General features: G+C 42.9%; 1 protein-coding gene across 13 annotated transcripts in view; it reads right to left on the minus strand.

The window, feature by feature from the left end:
• The window catches only part of tango2 (transport and golgi organization 2 homolog (Drosophila)), a 281,648-nt gene that overhangs the window by 21,221 nt on the left and 242,262 nt on the right, over positions 1–18,165 (minus strand). For 11 of the 13 annotated variants that reach the window (XM_063074128.1, XM_063074117.1, XM_063074123.1 and 8 more), the window contains one exon: positions 7,230–7,300. In XM_063074128.1, coding sequence (XP_062930198.1) covers positions 7,230–7,300 — 71 coding nt within the window. The remainder of the gene's footprint in view (positions 1–7,229; positions 7,301–18,165) is intronic. The other 2 variants (XM_063074129.1, XM_063074127.1) reach the window with 1 other exon arrangement.

Genomic DNA, 18,165 nt, shown 5'->3' on the forward strand with positions numbered 1-18,165 from the left:
TGCCAACGGACAAGAGTAGCAGTCAAATATGTTGAGTTTACCCCGAGAAAGACTACAATGACCATGAAGCCTTGCGCGGGCACCAGTACGCATGCGTGACCTACCGATTTTTTTTCCTCCCTCTCTCCCTTCTTCTACAAATCGTTTTCGGTGATTCTGTTTGGGCAGGGTGGGGGGTGTTAATCACGAACGGAATATAGGTGATAAGTGGCTAATACACTCAATTTCGTTTCTAAAAGGGTTTATCTAACGAATTTAATATTAAACACAGCCCATATTTTCCACGCATGCATATAGTGATAAGTCAATTATCAGGGGAGCTTGAAGTAAGTGTTGAATGAACTTCCAGTAGAAGTGGCAGAAGCAAGTTCGATATTATCATTTAAAGAAAAATTGGATAGGTATATGGACAGGAAAGGTATGAAGGGTTATGGGCTGAGTGCAGGTCGGTGGGACTAGGTGAGAGTAGTGTTCGGCACGGACTAGAAGGGCAGAGATGGCCTGTTTCCATGCTGTAATTATTATATGACTTATAAGTAAGTCAATAGCATCATAACATTTTAAGTAACATTTGGATATTAAACACACAGCACATATTTTCTCCGTATGAACATAAAAAATCATTGCAACACACCAATATCGCTGAATCAGTGGGAGCCCTGGGCTTGTTTTCCTGCAACAAGACGGTCCTATCGAAGGGTGATGGGAGACAGCGATACTCGAAGGGGGTTCCTGATGTCCAGTCTGTTCCGCAATTTAGTTTTCGTTGCATTCAATGCAGAAAACTCCGCTTCACAGAAAAATGCTGGAAATGAAAGCAACGTTTTCAGTGCTTTCGTGGCTATCTCGGGATATTTAGCCTTGACTTTGATCCAGAATGCCGGCAGAAATGTTATGTCAAACATACTTTTCAGCCAGCTGTCATTTGCAAGCTCGATGAGTTGATCTTCTTCCCGCGCTGACATGGATGACGCGTGTGTAATGACCTCGCGTGCGTTCAAGCTCAATAGTGCATGACAGGGAATGAGGAAAGGTGCAGCTGAGTCATATCGCCAAATCATATCGTTTCCTTGCGGCCTGGTAGCACATGCTTTGCGGCCCGGTGGTTGGGGACCGCTGTTTTATGTGACAAACTAAATCTCCTCAAACTCCTAACAATATCCTAAGGCAGCGCCTTCCAGACCCATGACCACTACCATCTAGAACGACAAGAACAGCAGATACCTGTGAACACCACTGTTGGAAATCCCCTTCCAAGTCACTCACCAGAAACATATCGCTGTTCCTTCATTCTCACTGGGTCAAAATCATGCATTTCCCTCCCTAACAGCACTGTGGGTGTACCTACACCTCAGGGACTGCAGCAGTTCAAGAAGGTAGCTCATCATCACCTTCTCAAGGGCAACTAGGTATGGGCAATGTGTAGCTGCCAGAGTAATGCTATTACAGTGCTAGCAACATGGGTTCAATTCCTTGCACACTATGTCAGTAAAACCAAAGAATAGATTGTGAACTTCAGAAAGGGTAAGACAAGGAAACAAACACCAATCCTCATTAAGGGATCAGTAGAGAAAAGAGTAAACACTTTCAAATCCCTGGGAGTCAACATCTCTGAGGATCTATCCTGGGCCCAACATATCAATGGAGTTACAAAGAAGGCACGACAGCAGCTATATCTCATCAGGAGTTTGAGGAGATCTGGTACGTCACCAAAGACACTTGGCAAATTTCTACAGATGTACCATGGATAGTATTCTAACTGGCTGAATCACTGTTTGGTATGTTGGGAAGCTACAGCACAAGATCGAAGTTAGTCAGCTCCATCATGGGCACTAGCCTCCACAGTACTCAGGACACCTTCAAGGAGCAGTGCCTCAAAAAGGTAGGGCAGTGTCTATCATTAAGGACCCCCATCACCCAGGACATGCCCTCTTCTCATTGCTACCGTCAGGAAGGAGGTACAGGAGCCTGAAGACACACACTCAACGATTCAGGAACAGCTTCTTCCCTCCTGCCATCTGATTTTTGAATGGACATTGAACCCATGAATACTACCTTTCTACTTTCTTTTTGCTCTACTTATTTAATACATAATAATAAAATCTGCGAACTTCAGTAAGAACTATATATATATATTTTATATATATAGAACTAATTTATATATATATATATATATAATTCACAGTTTTTATTATGTTTTGCATTGTACTGCTGCCACAAAACAGCAAATTTCACGGCATATGCTCGTGATATTAAATCTGATTCTGATTCAGCTCACAGTAAAAGGTCTGACTGCGTGCTGTATCTCCAAAAGAAAGACTGATTTTCATGCCATTTATGACTTGAATGCCTATGAGAACAATAAACTTTAAGTTGAACTTAAAAAGCTTCCATGTGGAGCTATGTCACACATCCAGAAAGCATGATTCAAATTTCCATTGTGTGCGACAAACACTTGGAAGTGTAAATTTTGTTTAGCAAAGGATTCGACATTTCCACTTTACTGTGGGGCACAGAGATACGACAGCAAGAAATGATCATTTAACCTCTCATAGAATTTTGGCTTTCAATAAAAGCACAGCTGATGTCTATGCCACTTTTACACCCTATCTATACCTCTGAATCCCTTGATACCTTTGAGCTGCCTTGAACACATCATCAACTGAGTAATCACAGCACTGAGTAGAGAGTTCCCAACATCTGCTACCCTCCGATTTAAGAGATGGAAATGGATCAGCCATGATGGAATGGCAGAGCAGACTCAATGGCCTAATTCTGCTCCTATTAAGATATTTTTTAGTTCATATCTAACAGAACATAGGGCATAGAACAGGCCCTTAGACTAGTGATGTTGTGCTGAGCCTTTAACCTACTCCAAGATCAATCTAACCCTCCCGTCCCCCATAGCCCACCATTTTAGATTCATCAATCTGCGTATGAAAAGACTCTTAAATGTTCCTAGAGTATCTGCCTGTACCATCAGTCCTGCAGCGTGCTTACCACGCTCTTCCATAGTCAATCCCTTAATTTAGCACTTGGAACTGTTTCTAGACATTCACCAGGACAGGAATCAACCTGTTAACCTCAAAGCATTTTGGAAATTTGAATGAGATCTCGCGTTCTTCTGAACTTGAGGCAGTGTATGTCTAATCTATTTAATGTCTCTTCATGTGACAAACCAACCATCTGTGTTGTGGCGTGTTAAATTTTATAAAAATATTACATGAAAGCCTGAACAATTCCAAGTGGCACTTTAGCCCTTTGTGAGATTGCAGCGTGTAGGGTGTCTACAAGTTAAACAGTGTAGGTTCGTTAAATGCCTGTCGCAGGAAGTTGTAAAATTAATGAGCTCCATCATGGGCACTAGCCTTCATAGTAACCAAAACATCATCAAAGAGCGGTGCCTCAGGAAGGCGGTGGTCATCATTAAGGACCTCCACCCCCCAAGACATGTCTTGATCTTATTGTTACCATCAGAAAGGGGGTACAGAAGCCTGAAGACACACACTCAGTGATTCAGGAACAACTTCTTCCCCTCTGCTATCCGATTTCTAAATGGACATTGAATCCATGAGCACTACCTCACTATGAGCACTTATGAAAAACTATACATCAACAAAAACTGACAAACAACCTATGTGCAAAGGATGACAAACAGTGGAATTTTTTTTAAAAAGTGAGAACCTGTAAAGAATCTTTGAAAGTGAGTCTGTCGGCCATGGAATCAGCTCAGAGTTCGCAGTGCAGTTATCCACACCGGTTCAGGAGCCTGATAGTAATAACTGTTCCTGAACCTGGTGCTGTGGAACCCAAGGATCAGTTCGGAGTTGTGGTGAGTGAAGTTATCCACACCGGTTCAGGAGCCTGATAGTAATAACTGTTCCTGAACCTGGTGCTGTGGGACCGAAAGCTTATTTATCTCCTGCCTGATGGTGGTAGCAAGAAGAGAACACGGGCTGGATGCTGGGGGCGGGCGGTGTCTTTTGTGATGGATGCTGCTTTCTTGCGGTAATGCTCCATGTAAACATACTTAGTGGTGGAGAGGACTTCGCCTGTGATGGAACAGACTGTATCAATAGATTAGCTTGATCGATCAGATTTGCCCAACTACCATCAGCACATCACCTGCAGCAACATCATCATTATGTGCCGTGTTGTATGACATAGACGATCATTGTCTTTTGACTGTGATTGTTTTTGGTAAATTTTTCTAAAGAAGTGGTTTGCCTATCAATACTCTTCAGAGACTGTCTGCCTGCTGTCAGCGGTCGCATAACCAGGACTTGTGATATGCACCAGCTGCTCACACGACCATCCACCATCTGCTCCCATGGTTTCCCTGACACTGTTCCGGGGTCGGGGTGGGGGGTCTAAGGCAGGTGTGACACCTTGTCCAGGGGTGATATGTAGACTACCAGAGGGAAGGAGCACCTTACACCTCCTTTGGTAGAGAAGTATCTTCATCCTGTCACCAAACCTGCAGCACCAGATGACCCAAAACACGCGACCCTAATGCCACTCTACCATCAAGAATGCCTACCATTTCATCCTTGACTGCATTTCAGGAAATCTGACCATCTGGCTATTCTACTCCTACTTGTATATAGGTAAAAACTAAAGGGCAAAGACGAGGGGTAAGGACAATGAAGAGGTAGTTTTTACAAAGAATTAAGGCTTTTTCTGAAAGACCGAATTTCCAGTAAATTCTACTCAGAGTCAGCAACAACTGATGCTTGGAACATCTCAGCATGTGGCTTCCACCTCTGACTTGTTCAGACAGAACAAACAGTCATTTTGGTACCTTGCAGTGGCCATTTCACACGGAGCCCTGTGGTGTGGATTATAACAGTCTCTTTCAATACAGTGCCAGCATTTTATTTTGAAGCCTGATCGATAAGGGTGAGGGATTCTATCTGTGTTTGTAAAGATTAGGACTGTGCTGATTCTGCAGATGAGAAATGCTGCTTTTGGCACCATTCAGCTAAACTGAATCTACAATCTCTATCTGCTCATGACCAATTATTTAATTCGCAGATTACATTAAGATCATTCCATATACATGTCATAGAGTCATTGAAGAGTACAGCACAGTAAGAGACCATTCAGCCCATCTAGTCCATGCTGAACCATTTAAACTGCTTACTCCCGTTGACCTGCACCCGGACCACAGCCCTCCATACCCCTGCCATCCATCTACCTATCAAACTTCTCTTAAATTTGAAATCAAGCTCACACACAGCTTTGTGCCGGCAGCATGTTCCACAATCTCATGATCCTCTGAGTAAAGAAGTTTCCCTTCATATTCTCCTTAAACTTTTCACCTTTCAACCTTAACCCATGATCTCTGGTTGTAGACCCATCCAGCCTCAGTGAAAACAATCTGCTTGCACTTACTCTAACCACACCCCTCATAATTTCGTATACCTCTATCAAATCTCCTCTCAATCTTCTACATTCCAAGGAATAAACCTGTTCAATCTCTCCTCACAACTCTGATCCTCCAGTCTCGGCAACATCCTGGTAAATTTTCTCAGTACTCTTTCAACCTTATTTACTTCTTTCCTTTTGGGGGGGCTGACCAAAACTGCACACAATACTCCAAATTAGGCCTCATTAATGTTGCATACAACTTCAACATAATATCCCATCTTCTACACTCAATACTTTGATTTATGAAGGTTAATGAGCCAAAAGCTTTCTTCACATCCCTATCTACCTGTGCTGCCACTCTTAATGAATTTGGAACCTGGATTTCCCAATCCCTTTGTTCTACCACACTCCTCAGTTTCCTACATTTCATTGTTTAAGACCTACCCTGGTTGGTCCTACCAAAGTACAACACCTCACACTTGTCTGCATTAAATTCCGTCTGCCATTTTTCAGCCGGTCCAGATCTCACTGCAAGCTCTGATAGTCTTCCTTGCTGTTAACGACACCACCAATATGAAAATATTGCCAATAATAAAATACTTATTTTCTTAAGATAAATATCCAATATTTCAAAATCATATTACATCATGTGTACAGAAGGCTACAAGAAAGCAGGAGAAAGAGTGGGTCACTCGGCTCCTCAAACCTGCCCTGACATTCAGTATGATCCCAGGAATAAAAGGGTTAAAATATGAGGAGCATTTGATGGCTCTGTTTCTGTACTTGCTGGAGTATTAAAGAATGGGGCGGGGGGGATTTCACTGAAACCTTTCGAATATTGAAAGGCCTAGATAAAGTGGATGTGGAAAGGATGTTTCCTATTGTGGGTGAGTCCAGGACCAGTCAGCACAATCTCAGAATAGAGGGGCGTCCATTTAGAACAAAGATGAGGAGAAATTTCTTTAGCCAGAAGGTGGTTAATTTGTGGAATTCACTGCCATAGACATCTGTGGAGGCCAAGTCATTGGGTATACTTAAGGCAAATGTTGATAGGTTCTTGATTAAGCACATCTACATGAAACACTGTTGTAGGAAAGCAGCACCCATCATCAGAGATCCTCACCACCCAGGCCATGCTCTTTTCTCGCTGCTGGCATCGGATAGATGGTACAGGAGCCTCAGAATTTTCACCACCAGGTTCAAGAACAGTTACTACCCCTCAACTATCAGGCTCTTGAACAAAAGGAGGTAATGACACTCACTTGCCCATCCACTGAGATGTTCCCACAACCAATGATCTCACTTTAAGGACTTTTATCTTGTTATTTCATGTTCACGTTATTTATTGCTATTTCTTTATATTTGCATTTGCACAGTTTGTTGTCTTCTGCACTCTGGTTGATCTTCCATTGATCCTGTTATAGATTTGCTGAGTATGCCCACAGGAAAATGAATCTCAGGGTTGTATGTGGTGATACATACGTACTTTGATAGTAAAATTGACTTTGAACTGTGATTAGTAAGGGCATAATTTTGAATGGGCCAAATAGCCTAATTCTGCTCCCGTGTCTAATGGTTTAATTTCAGATAAGGGTTTGCTGTTTTTATAGAATAAGAGAGTGAGGTTAATCTTGCTCGGCACAGAGAATTTATGAATTCATGTTTAATCCCTCAAAGGTTGAGATCAGCCAGTTTTTGTTTAGATGGATCTCCCTCAAGTTATAGCCAAATTGGAGAGACTGACACAATGTGACAGGTAGGCAGACATATACAAACACTGATTTTTGTGCGATGCTAAATTCCAAAACAATAATTCAAGAAATTTTACACACAAATAATTCAAGAAATTTTACACAGACCTGGATCCAGTACTCTGGGCTCCTCGTGACTTTTATTCCCATAATAACACATCATATCTCCCTTGGTACTGCTGAAAGGAAATACAATTTGCTTTTAAAAACCTCTTTGCTTTGTACAGGATTTACGATCACAATAAATGTGGCACTTTTAAATGGAATGCATCTTCCTTGAAATGTTTTCTGTGATCATTAGGATGCTGTGGAACAGTTGTTCAAATTACTTTGGTGATTATCATGGCAGCTCGTTTCGCAGTGCAGTTGGGTGTAGATTACTGAGGTTCATTCTGGGCCTAAGACATGCCTTAAGAATTCTAAATCCAAGCCTTGTTTTTCTCAGTTACTTTCAATATAAATGGCCACTTCGTGGCAGCTTGCCTGTGGGGTTCCTTCTCGTTCGTTGTAGAAGTTCAAGATTCGAGATTCAAGATTGTTTAATGTCATTTCCAGTAAACAAGTGTAAAGGAGAACAAAATTATTGTTACTCCAGTTGATGCAACACAAAAAACACACTCAGATGAGGAACACAATAATAAAAAAATCAAATATAAATACTTACGATAGTTTATATACATAGATTAATTGTATATCCACAAAGTGACACTAGGCACAGGAGTGTCTGTACATAAGGTGACTCTGACGAGAAATGATAAAATAGTGGTGGTTGGGGTTGTGGAGGGGTGGATTAGTGGGTGGAGGTGTTGATCAGCCTTACTGCTTGGGGAAAATAACTGTTTCTGAGTCTGATGGTCCTGGTATGGATGATACTTTGCTTTCTCCCTGATGGGAGTGAGACAGACGGTTCACGAGCAGGGTGGGTGGGATCGTCCATGATGTTACTGGGCTTTTTCCAGCACCTATATGTATATATGGTGCCCTTCATGGTGGGCAGATGATCATTGTGCAGTTAATTTATTCATTAAGGTCAAAGAGCTTTCTCCAAAAAGCTGCTCAGCGGACCCACAGGTTACACCTTAGTAGGGCTTGTCATTACAAAAAAAAAGGATCGTTAAATGAAGCTACACACCCAAAATGCTGGTGAACACAGCAGGCCAGGCTGCATCTATAGGAAGAGGTACAGTCGACGTTTTTGGCCGAGACCCTTCGTCAGGACTAACTGAAAGAAGAGATAGTAACAGATTTGAAAGGAGGGGGAGGGGGAAATGATTGGAGACGACAGGAGGGGGAGGACCACACTCAGGCTGGAGAAACAACACCTTATATTCCATCTGGGTAGCCTCCAACCTGATGGCATGAACAATGACTTCTTTAACTTCCATTAATGCCCTTCCTCCCGTTCTTACCCTATCCCTTAATTAATTATTTAATTATTCATTATTATTTTTCTTTTTCTCTCTCTTTTTTCTCCTCTGTCCCTCTCACAATTACTCCTTGCCTGCTCTCCATCTTCCTCTGGGCTCCCCTCCCCCTTTCTTTCTCCCTAGGCCTCCTGTCCCATGATCCTTTCCCTTCTCCAGCCTTGTATCCATTTTGCCAGTCACCTGTCCAGCTCTTGGCTCCATCCCTCCCCCTCCTGTCTTCTCCTATCATTTCGGATTTCCCTCTCCTCCTCCCACTTTCAAATCTATTACTATCTCTTCTTTCAGTTAGTCCTGATGAAGGGTCTCGTCCCAAAACGTCGAATGTACCTCTTCCTATAGATGCTGCCTGGCCTGCTGCGTTCCACCAGCGTTTTGGGTGTGTTGCTTGAATTTCCAGCATCTGCAGATTTCCTCGTGTTTGCGTTGTTAAATGAAGCTATAGGGATTGAACAAAATTTACAACAGTACTGTGCAAAAGCCTTAGGCACCCTAGCTAGATTTATAATATGTGCCTAAGACTTCTGCACAGTATTTTATGTAAAATGTAGAATGCAAAGACAAGGCATGATAAAAACACTGACAGACAGACAGACATAATAATCGACTGGTGCAGTCACAACAAAAGCAACCTTTTACTTCCATCTCTGTGAGTTTCCAAATGCAGACTTTTTTTGAACGTTGCCTGTGCTGATGTGGGAAAGAATTACAAGCATTGATAGCCTGTCCTGTTCATAACAATCTGTTCCACTGATGTCATAGCTTAGCCATGCGGAGAAGCAGATCAGTAGCAGCAGGAGGGCAACATCAATCTGAAGTTTTAGGTACATTCTAATTAATGTAAGTCTATTGAACCAATGTCACTGTGCTAAGGCGGCCATTGAGTTGGGTGTTTTTAATTAGCAACTTTGTGCAGTTAGGCATAAGGATGTACTTAGCTGTCAGCAATCTTTCCTTAAAAGGTCAAATAATCCTCCAAATGATTTGTGATAAGTGTTACAAATTGCATATTTGTAATATTTCACTTATCATTCTGGTGATGTTTACTGTCTATTTAGGATTGTACTATTTCATGCTTGATATGGCAAAAGAATTGAAACATTTTCAGGCAACGCGCACAAAAATTGCTGGTGAACACAGCAGGCCAGGCAGCATCTATAGGAAGAGGTACAGTTGACGTTTTGGGCCGAGACCTTTCGTCAGGACTAACTGAAAGAAGAGATAGTAAGAGATTTGAAAGTGGGAGGGGGAGGGGGAGATCTGAAATGATAGGAGAAGACAGGAGGGGAAGGGATGGAGCCAAGAGCTGGACAGGTGTTTGGCAAAAGGGATATAAAAGGATCATGGGACGGGAGGCCAAGGGAGAAAGAAAAGGGGGGGAGGGGAAGCCCAGAGGATGGGCAAAGAGTATAGTGAGAGGGAAAGAGGGAGAAAAAGAGACAGTCTCTGGCCGACAGCACGTAGGTGTTCCGCGAAATGGTCTCCCAGCCTGCGTCAGGTCTCGCCAATATATAGAAGGCCGCATCGGGAGCACCGGACGCAGTATATCACCCCAGCCGACTCACAGGTGAAGTGTTGCCTCACCTGGAAGGACTGTCTGGGGCCCTGAATGGTGGTAAGGGAGGAAGTGTAAGGGCATGTGTAGCACTTGTTCCGCTTACAAGGATAAGTGCCGGGAGGGAGATCAGTGGGGAGGGATGGGGAGGACGAATGGACAAGGGAGCCACGTAGGGAGCGATCCCTGCGGAAAGCAGAGGGGGGGAGGGAAAGATGTGCTTAGTGGTGGGATCCCATTGGAGGTGGCAGAAGTTATGGAGAATTATATGTTAGACCCAGAGGCTCGTGGGGTGGTAGGTGAAGACCAGGGGAACCCTATTCCTGGTGGGGTGGCAGGAGGATGGGGTGAGAGCAGATGTGTGTGAAACGGGAGAGATGCGTTTGAGAGCAGAGTTGACGGTGGAGGAAAGGAAGCCCCTTTCTTTAAAAAAGGACATCTCCTTCGTCCTGGAATGAAAAGCCTCATCTTGGGAGCAGATGCGGTGGAGACGGAGGAATTGTGAGAAGGGGATGGCATTTTTGCAAGAGACAGGGTGAGAAGAGGAATAGTCCAGGTAGCTGTGTATAGTCCGTAGGCCAATAGTAGACTGGGGATGTCTTTTTGCTGAGAATTTACGACTTGGAGTATTCCTTCTTGAAGGGGTCATGGAAACGATTGTAATTTTGTAATTTTTAGAAGGAAGTAGGATAAAAATTCGAAAGGGAAACATTTCCTGAACTAGAGGAGAAAATCAAGGATTAACTTTATTTACCGTATACATTTACACGTATTATGAATTTGTTGTGATGTGTTAGGATGACATGCAACAGAAAAACGGCAGTTAACAATTATAAATAATAAAGAATTATATAAAATTATGTTTAAAGTATAGGTTTGGACTACAATGTTTACTCAAGTGATATCTCTTTCTCTTTTAATGGTGAGTGAGAGTCTGTTGGCCCTTGAGTTGGGGAACTCGGACAAGCAATGTGGCAGACTGTAGCAGCGAGAAAGCAAGCTGTTGGTCTCCCCTCTCGCTGCTGCAGGAGCCATAACTCTCTCCCTTGCTAGTGAGAGAGCGAGCCTGACTGAGATGTCGAAGTGTTGGGATGGACTCTAGATCATGGTCTCTGGGGGCTTTGTTGTTGCTTGCATGGTGGGTGGCTGGTGGGGGTTGATGCTTTTGTTAGAGCAAGTGGGGAGAGGGTTGATACTTTTGCTGCTGCATGTGCATGGGGGAGGGGGCTTTGGGTGTTCTAACATTTACTGTCATTCATTCTTTGGGTTTTTTTCCTGTTTCGTGGATGTCATAGAAACACAGAAAACCTACAGCACAATACAGGCTATTCGGCCCACAAAGCTGTGCCGAACATGTCCCTAACTTAGAACTACCTAGGCTTACCCTTAGCCCTCTATTTTTCTAAGTTCCATGTATCCATCCAGGAGTCTCTTAAAAGACCCTATCGTATCCGCCTTCACCACCGTCATCGGCAGCCCATTCCACGCACTCACCACTCTCTGCGTAAAAAACTTACCCCTGACATCTCCTCTGCACCTGCTTCCAAGCACCTTAAAACTGTGCCCTCTCATGTTAGCTATTTCAGCCCTGGGAAAAAGCCTCTGACTATCCACACGATCAATGCCTCTCATTATCTTGTATACCTCTATCAGGTCACCTCTCATACTCCGTCGCTCCAAGGAGAAAAGGCCGAGTTCACTCAATCTATTCTCATAAGGCATGCTCCCCAATCCAAGCAAGAACCTTGTAAATCTCCTCTGCACCCTTTCTATGGTTTCCACGTTCTTCCTATAGTGAGGCAACCACAACTGAGTACAGTACTCCAAGTGGGGTCTGACCAGGATCCTATATAGCTGCAACATTACCTCTCAGCTCTTAAACTCTATCCCACGATTGATGAAGGCCAATGCACTGCATGCCTTCTTAACCACAGAGTCAACCTGCACAGCAGCCTTGAGTGTCCTATGGACTGGGACCCCAGGATCCCTCTGATCCTCCACACTGCCAAGAGTCTTGCCATTAGTGCTATATTCTGCTATCATATTTGACCTACCAAAATGAACCACCTCACACTTATCTGGGTTGAACTCCATCTGCCACTTCTCAGCCCAGTTTTGCATCTTATCAATGTCCCACTGTAACCTCTGACAGCCCTCCACACTATCCACAACACCCCCAACCTTTGTGTCATCAGCAGATTTACTAACCCATCACTCCACTTCCTCATCCAGGTCATTTATAAAAATCACAAAGAGTAGGGGTCCCAGAACAGATCCCTGAGGCACACCACTGATGTCTGACCTCCATGCAGAATATGACCTGTCTACAACCACTCTTTGCCTTCTGTGGGCAAGCCAGTTCTGGATCCACAAAGCAATGTCCCCTTGGATCTCATGCCTCCTTACTTTCTCAATAAGCCTTGCATGGGGTACCTTATCAAATGCCTTACTAAAATCCATATACACTACATCTACAGCTCTTCCTTCATCAATGTGTTTAGTCACATCCTCAAAAAATTCAATAAGGCTCTTAAGGCACGACCTGCCCTTGACAAAGCTATGCTGACTATTCCTAATTATATTATGCCTCTCCAAATGTTCATAAATCCTGCCTCTCAGGATCTTCTCCATCAACTTACCAACCACTGATGTAAGATTCACTGGTCTATAATTTCCTGGTCTATCCCTACTCTCTTTCTTGAATAAGGGAACAACATCTGCAACCCTCCAATCCTCCGGAACCTCTCCTGTCCTCATTGATGATGCAAAGATCATCGCCAGAGGCTCAGCAATCTCCTCACTTACTTCCCACAGTAGCCTGGGGTACATCCTGTCCGGTCCCGGTGACTATCCAACTTGACGCTTTCCAAAAGCTCCAGCACATCCTCTTCCTTAATATCTACATGCTGAAGCTTTTCAGTCCGCTGTGTCATCCCTACAATCGCCAAGATCCTTTCCCATAGTGGATACTGAGGCAAAGTATTCATTAAGTACCTCTGCCATCTCCCCCGGTTCCATACACACTTTCCCACTGTCACACTTGATTGGTCCTATTCTCTGACATCTTATCCTCTTCACACACTTGTAGAATGCCTTGGGGTTTTCCTTAATCTTGTCCGCCAAGGCCTTCTCGTGGCCCCTTCTGGCTCTCCTAATTTATTCTCAAGCTCCTTCCTGCTGGCCTTATAATCTTATAGATCTCTATCATTACCTGGTATTTTGAACCTTTCATAAGCTCTCCTTTTCTTCTTGACTGGATTTACAACGGCCTTCGTACACCACTACTCCTGTACTCTACCATCCTTCCCTTGTCTCATTGGAACGTATCTACGCAGAACCCCATGCAAATATTCCCTGAACATTTGTCACATTTCTTCTGTAGGTTTCCCTGAGAACATCTGTTTCCAATTTATGCTTCCAAGTTCCTGCCTGATTGCCTCATATTTCCCCTTAATCCAATTAAATGTTTACCTAACTTGTCTGTTCCTATCCTTCTCCAATGCTATGGTAAAGGAGAAAGAATTGTGATCATTATCCCCAAAATGCTCTCCCACTGAGAGACCTGACACCTGACTAGGTTCATTTCCTAATACCAGATTAAGTACAGCCTCTCCTCTTGTAGGCTTATCTACATATTGTGTCAAGAAACCTTCCTGAACACACCTAACAAACTCCACCCCATCTAAACCCCTCACTCTAGGGAGATGCCAATCAGTGGTATTTGGGAAATTACAATCTCCCACCACAAGAATCCTGTTATTATTATTCCTTTCCAGAATCTGTCTGCAAAGAGTAAGAATTTCAGGTTGTATACTGTATACATTCTTTGATATAAAATTGAACCACTGAACCAGAATTACATAAATAACAGCATGTATTTACAATATAAACAGCATTATAAAAAATAGTTTACAGTGCACTGTAGTGATGGGGCAGTACATAGAGGAGGGTGGTGGGGGGGGGGTTCTAACTAGAATAGTTAATAGATGTGTAATGGAGAGTGTATTGACTGGCTGCATCACACCCTGGTATTGAAACACCAATGCCTTTGAATGGAAAATCCCACAAGAGGTAGTGGATTTGGCCCAGTGCATCACGAGTAAAGCCCTCCCAAATATTGAGCATATCTACATGAAATGCTGTCGCAGGAAATCAGCATCCATCATCGGGAACACCCACCACCCAGGACATGCTCTCTTTTCGTTGCTGCCTTCAGGAAGAAAGTACAGGAGCCTCATGACTCACACCACCAGGTTCAGGAACAGTTAATACCCCTCAACTGTCAGGCTCTTGAACCAAAGGAGTTAACTTAATTTGCCCCATCATTGAAACGTTCCCACTACCAATGGACTCACTTTCAGGGACTCTTCGTCTCAGGTTCTTGATATTTATTGTTTATTTATTTATTATTATTTATTTATTTTTGTATTTGCACAATTTGTTGCCTTCTGCACTCTGGTTGAATGCCCTAGTTAAGCAGTCTTTCATTGATTCTGTTATGGTTATCATTCCATAGATTTACTGTGTATGCCCACAATAAAATGAATCTCAATGTTGTATATGGTGACGCATATGTACTTTGATAATAAATTTACTTTGAACTTTGAACAGGAGAAAACTGATTGGGAGAAAAAGATGGCATGAAGTACTTGTTAAGGGCATTGGGATGAATCTGACAGGTGTTTCAAAGGGCATGGACTGTTTTAATGGACTGAAAGGCTAAGTGTAATAGAAGAAGAAACATTCAAAGAAAATATATATTTAGTGTTGGAGAGCAGCATGGGATCAGGCCTTTGGCCTATTAAATCCAAATGCCAACCATCAAGCTCCCATTATTACACTAATCCCACCCTAAGGAGACTTTTTTCTCAGAGTCTTGTGGTGTTCTATTTAAAGCTGCTTCATATCACTCTCTGAGATCTTTGTCCTCACCCTGTTCAGGCCTCTAGTGGATCCATAATTTTAATTCCTCCATCGAAAGCAGCTGCACATGCATTGTTACTCCCTGGCTAACCCTATTTCCTCCTGTAAGATGCTTCTTAAAACAACCGTATAATTTCCTTCAATTTTGGTCAAACTCTTATTAGGAGATGCTGCTGTGATATGCAAGGGTGGTGCGGTAGTGTAGCAGTTAGTAGAATGCATTACTTCGCCAGCGACTGAGGTTCAATTGCCACCATTGTCTGGAAGGTGTATGTCGTTCTCCCCATGACTTCCCTCCAGGTGCTCTGGTTTCCTCCCACAGTACAAAGAGATGGATAAATTAGCTAGCTGCGGGCATGCTATGTTAATGCCAGAAGCATGGCAACATTTGAGGGCTGCCCCCAGAACAACCACAGACTGTGTTGGTTGTTGACACAAATGACACATTTCACTGTATGTTTCAATGTTCCAACATGTGAGAAATAAAGCTAACATAATTTCAAATCTAATCTAATGTTGGATCTGTTTAATTTCTGATCCTTAGGGTTCTTCCGGGAGTCAAGATGATGAGCAGTTTTAATTCCAAGATTTCTGTTTATTTTAGAGTCTAAACAAATATATAAATATTGTGCAAGCAAAATCAAGAGCTGAGAAATTATGTTAAGAGGGGAATTAATGCTACGGGGATAAGACAAAGGACTAAAAGATAGAAAAATATCACTTATATAGATAAGATAAATTCCTTGGATAGGAATGAATTAGTTAATAGGCTACATAATTAAAACAATTACATTATGTGGGTAATTGGCTAACACTTAGCCAATGAAAAATGAGAAAGGTGATAAACTGTTAGTTTAGCTAATGTACCACTTTCTGCCTGTGAGTGTGAAAACTACACAAGCTTGTTAAAAAGAACAAATCTTATGAAAAGTTTTATTTAAAGAAAAACAGTGGTTTCTAACGTTAAAATATTTTGGGATGATTAGTAAGTTGAAGGTGCTTTGTCAATGCAGGACATTGCTGGGGTTCCCAACCTGGGGTTTACAGACCCCTTGTTAATGGTAGTGCTGTATGGATCCAAGCTGGAATCAGCTCTGGCTTCATGTTGTTTGCAGATCTCTGCTGATGCTTGTATTGTCTTCCATGGGAAGGCAGGTTTAAATTCTTTGTCTGAACTTGTCCCAAAGTAGTACTTGGCCATCTGAAATGAGTGAATAAGTACCCTATACATTCTCAACTTCACTGAAAGGAACCTGTGAGCCCCTGAACCAATACAGCTGAAACATCAGCTTTCCGGTTCTCTGAACTTCAAGGTACTATTCTCAACCTGTGCATTCAGCTGTCACTACCAGTAGCACCCACTCTAAATTCTCTTCAGATGCTTGGATACGACTAGTTCATTCGAAGTTATTTGTTGGACAAAATCCAGTGGATACTTCGGCTGAATGCAATCTTTGTTTGTACATGAACTTCTCTCTAGGATCAGCACTCCGATTTCTCGCATTTCTTTGCAAAAGGGTGCCTTTCTTTACAAATCACAGCTGGAAGTTCAAAGCTGTGAAAAATCCTGCTCAAAAGTTCAAAAAAAAGTCTGTAACAGACATTTAAGAGTTTCAAGCCTCCAACTGTTTTGTAAGAATTCCACCCATATGCATGTCAATGTGTTGTGTGCATAGATGTTAAAAAGGGAAGGCAGTGCAGTGGGGGGAGGAGGAGAGGGAATGGGGATAGATGAGGGTAGATGACGGGGAGTGTAAAGTAGGTGGAGGGGGAGAGAAGAACATGAAGGAGGAAGAGGGAGCAGTTTGATTTAACTTCTGTAGTTCTTCATACAGGTGGTCTGTCCAAAGGTGGAGGTGGGCTGGTGCTGAAAAGGGGATAGAATCAAAGTGTGTCAGTGATGATATTGAGGTTATTATCATGGCCAAACAAAGCAGCACTGAAAACCTAAGTGAGAGAGATCCTAAGCACAGAGAATTAAATACCAGTTCTACATCATTATCTCTGCACCATTTCTGTGTGAAAAGTCAATAGTGTTCCTGTTGGTTTAAAAGATCATCATCGTCAAATGCTTGCTACCCTACTGCTGTTTAGGGCAGCAATAAAGGTTCTCCATCTCCGTCTGTCCTCAGGCATCTTCTCTATTCTGCTCCAGGTGTGGTTCAGGGTCCTCATTTCTGCCTCTACAGTACGGCATCAAGTTGTCTTCGGTCTCCCACATTTCCTCCACCCTTCAGGGTCCAATGAAGTGCTGTCCTGATGATAGAGTTGGCCTCTCTTCTCATCACATGGCCAATCCACCTCCAACATTTCCTCATGATAATTGTGACTATGTCTTCTTGGTGACACTGAAGGAGTAGGGTGTGGTTGCAATTCTTTCTTGGCCAAAAAATATGAAGGATTTTTACTTTAAAAGAATCAGTGCCCTAATCAATCCAACATTTATCATTAGCATTCTTTTTCTCAATCACAAAACACTGCTGGGTATCAAAAACCTCAAGAACTGCAAGTCCACCCCACTAACGAGTTGCTGGATAATGATGAGATGGACGTGTTGCCCAATGTGTTACAGCCTGCTTCGGTCACCTAGAAAAGAAGGCATTGGAGGTGGTGCACGATCTAATGGATGACTGTGAAAGTTTATGTTGTCATCACAAGACATTGGTTATGTAAAATACTGCAAGTCCAATTTGCTGGTTCATTGGCGAGACTGACAGAAAGGGAGCTGCATGGCATAGGTTGTGGTGTGGGCCAGGCCCTCATTCATGCCTCAGGTCGCCTCTTGCGCCCACCAAGGAAGAAGATGCCTAAGCTGGCTGTGTTGGGGGTTGGCCCCTTCCTTTGGTGCTGGCCCTCTAGTGTTCGTTCAGTGGAAGACAAACTGGATTGCTTCGTCTGCGGTTGGATTGCATGATATATAACTGCTACAGGCTGTTCTTGCAGAAACATGGCTCCAGGACAACATTCATGCACCATCAATCTACAGGCCGTGACACTCAGGGACTTGGGTGATATTACTTTTTCAATATTATATTTTGTAATGGCATTCAATTAAATTCAAGTTTATCATTCAACCATACATGAATACCCATGAATACAGCCAAACAAGATAGCATTACTCCGGGGCCAAGGTGAAAAACAC

Source organism: Mobula hypostoma, chromosome 21 (genome assembly GCF_963921235.1).
Source record: "Mobula hypostoma chromosome 21, sMobHyp1.1, whole genome shotgun sequence".
NCBI classification, from domain to species: Eukaryota; Metazoa; Chordata; class Chondrichthyes; order Myliobatiformes; family Myliobatidae; genus Mobula; species Mobula hypostoma.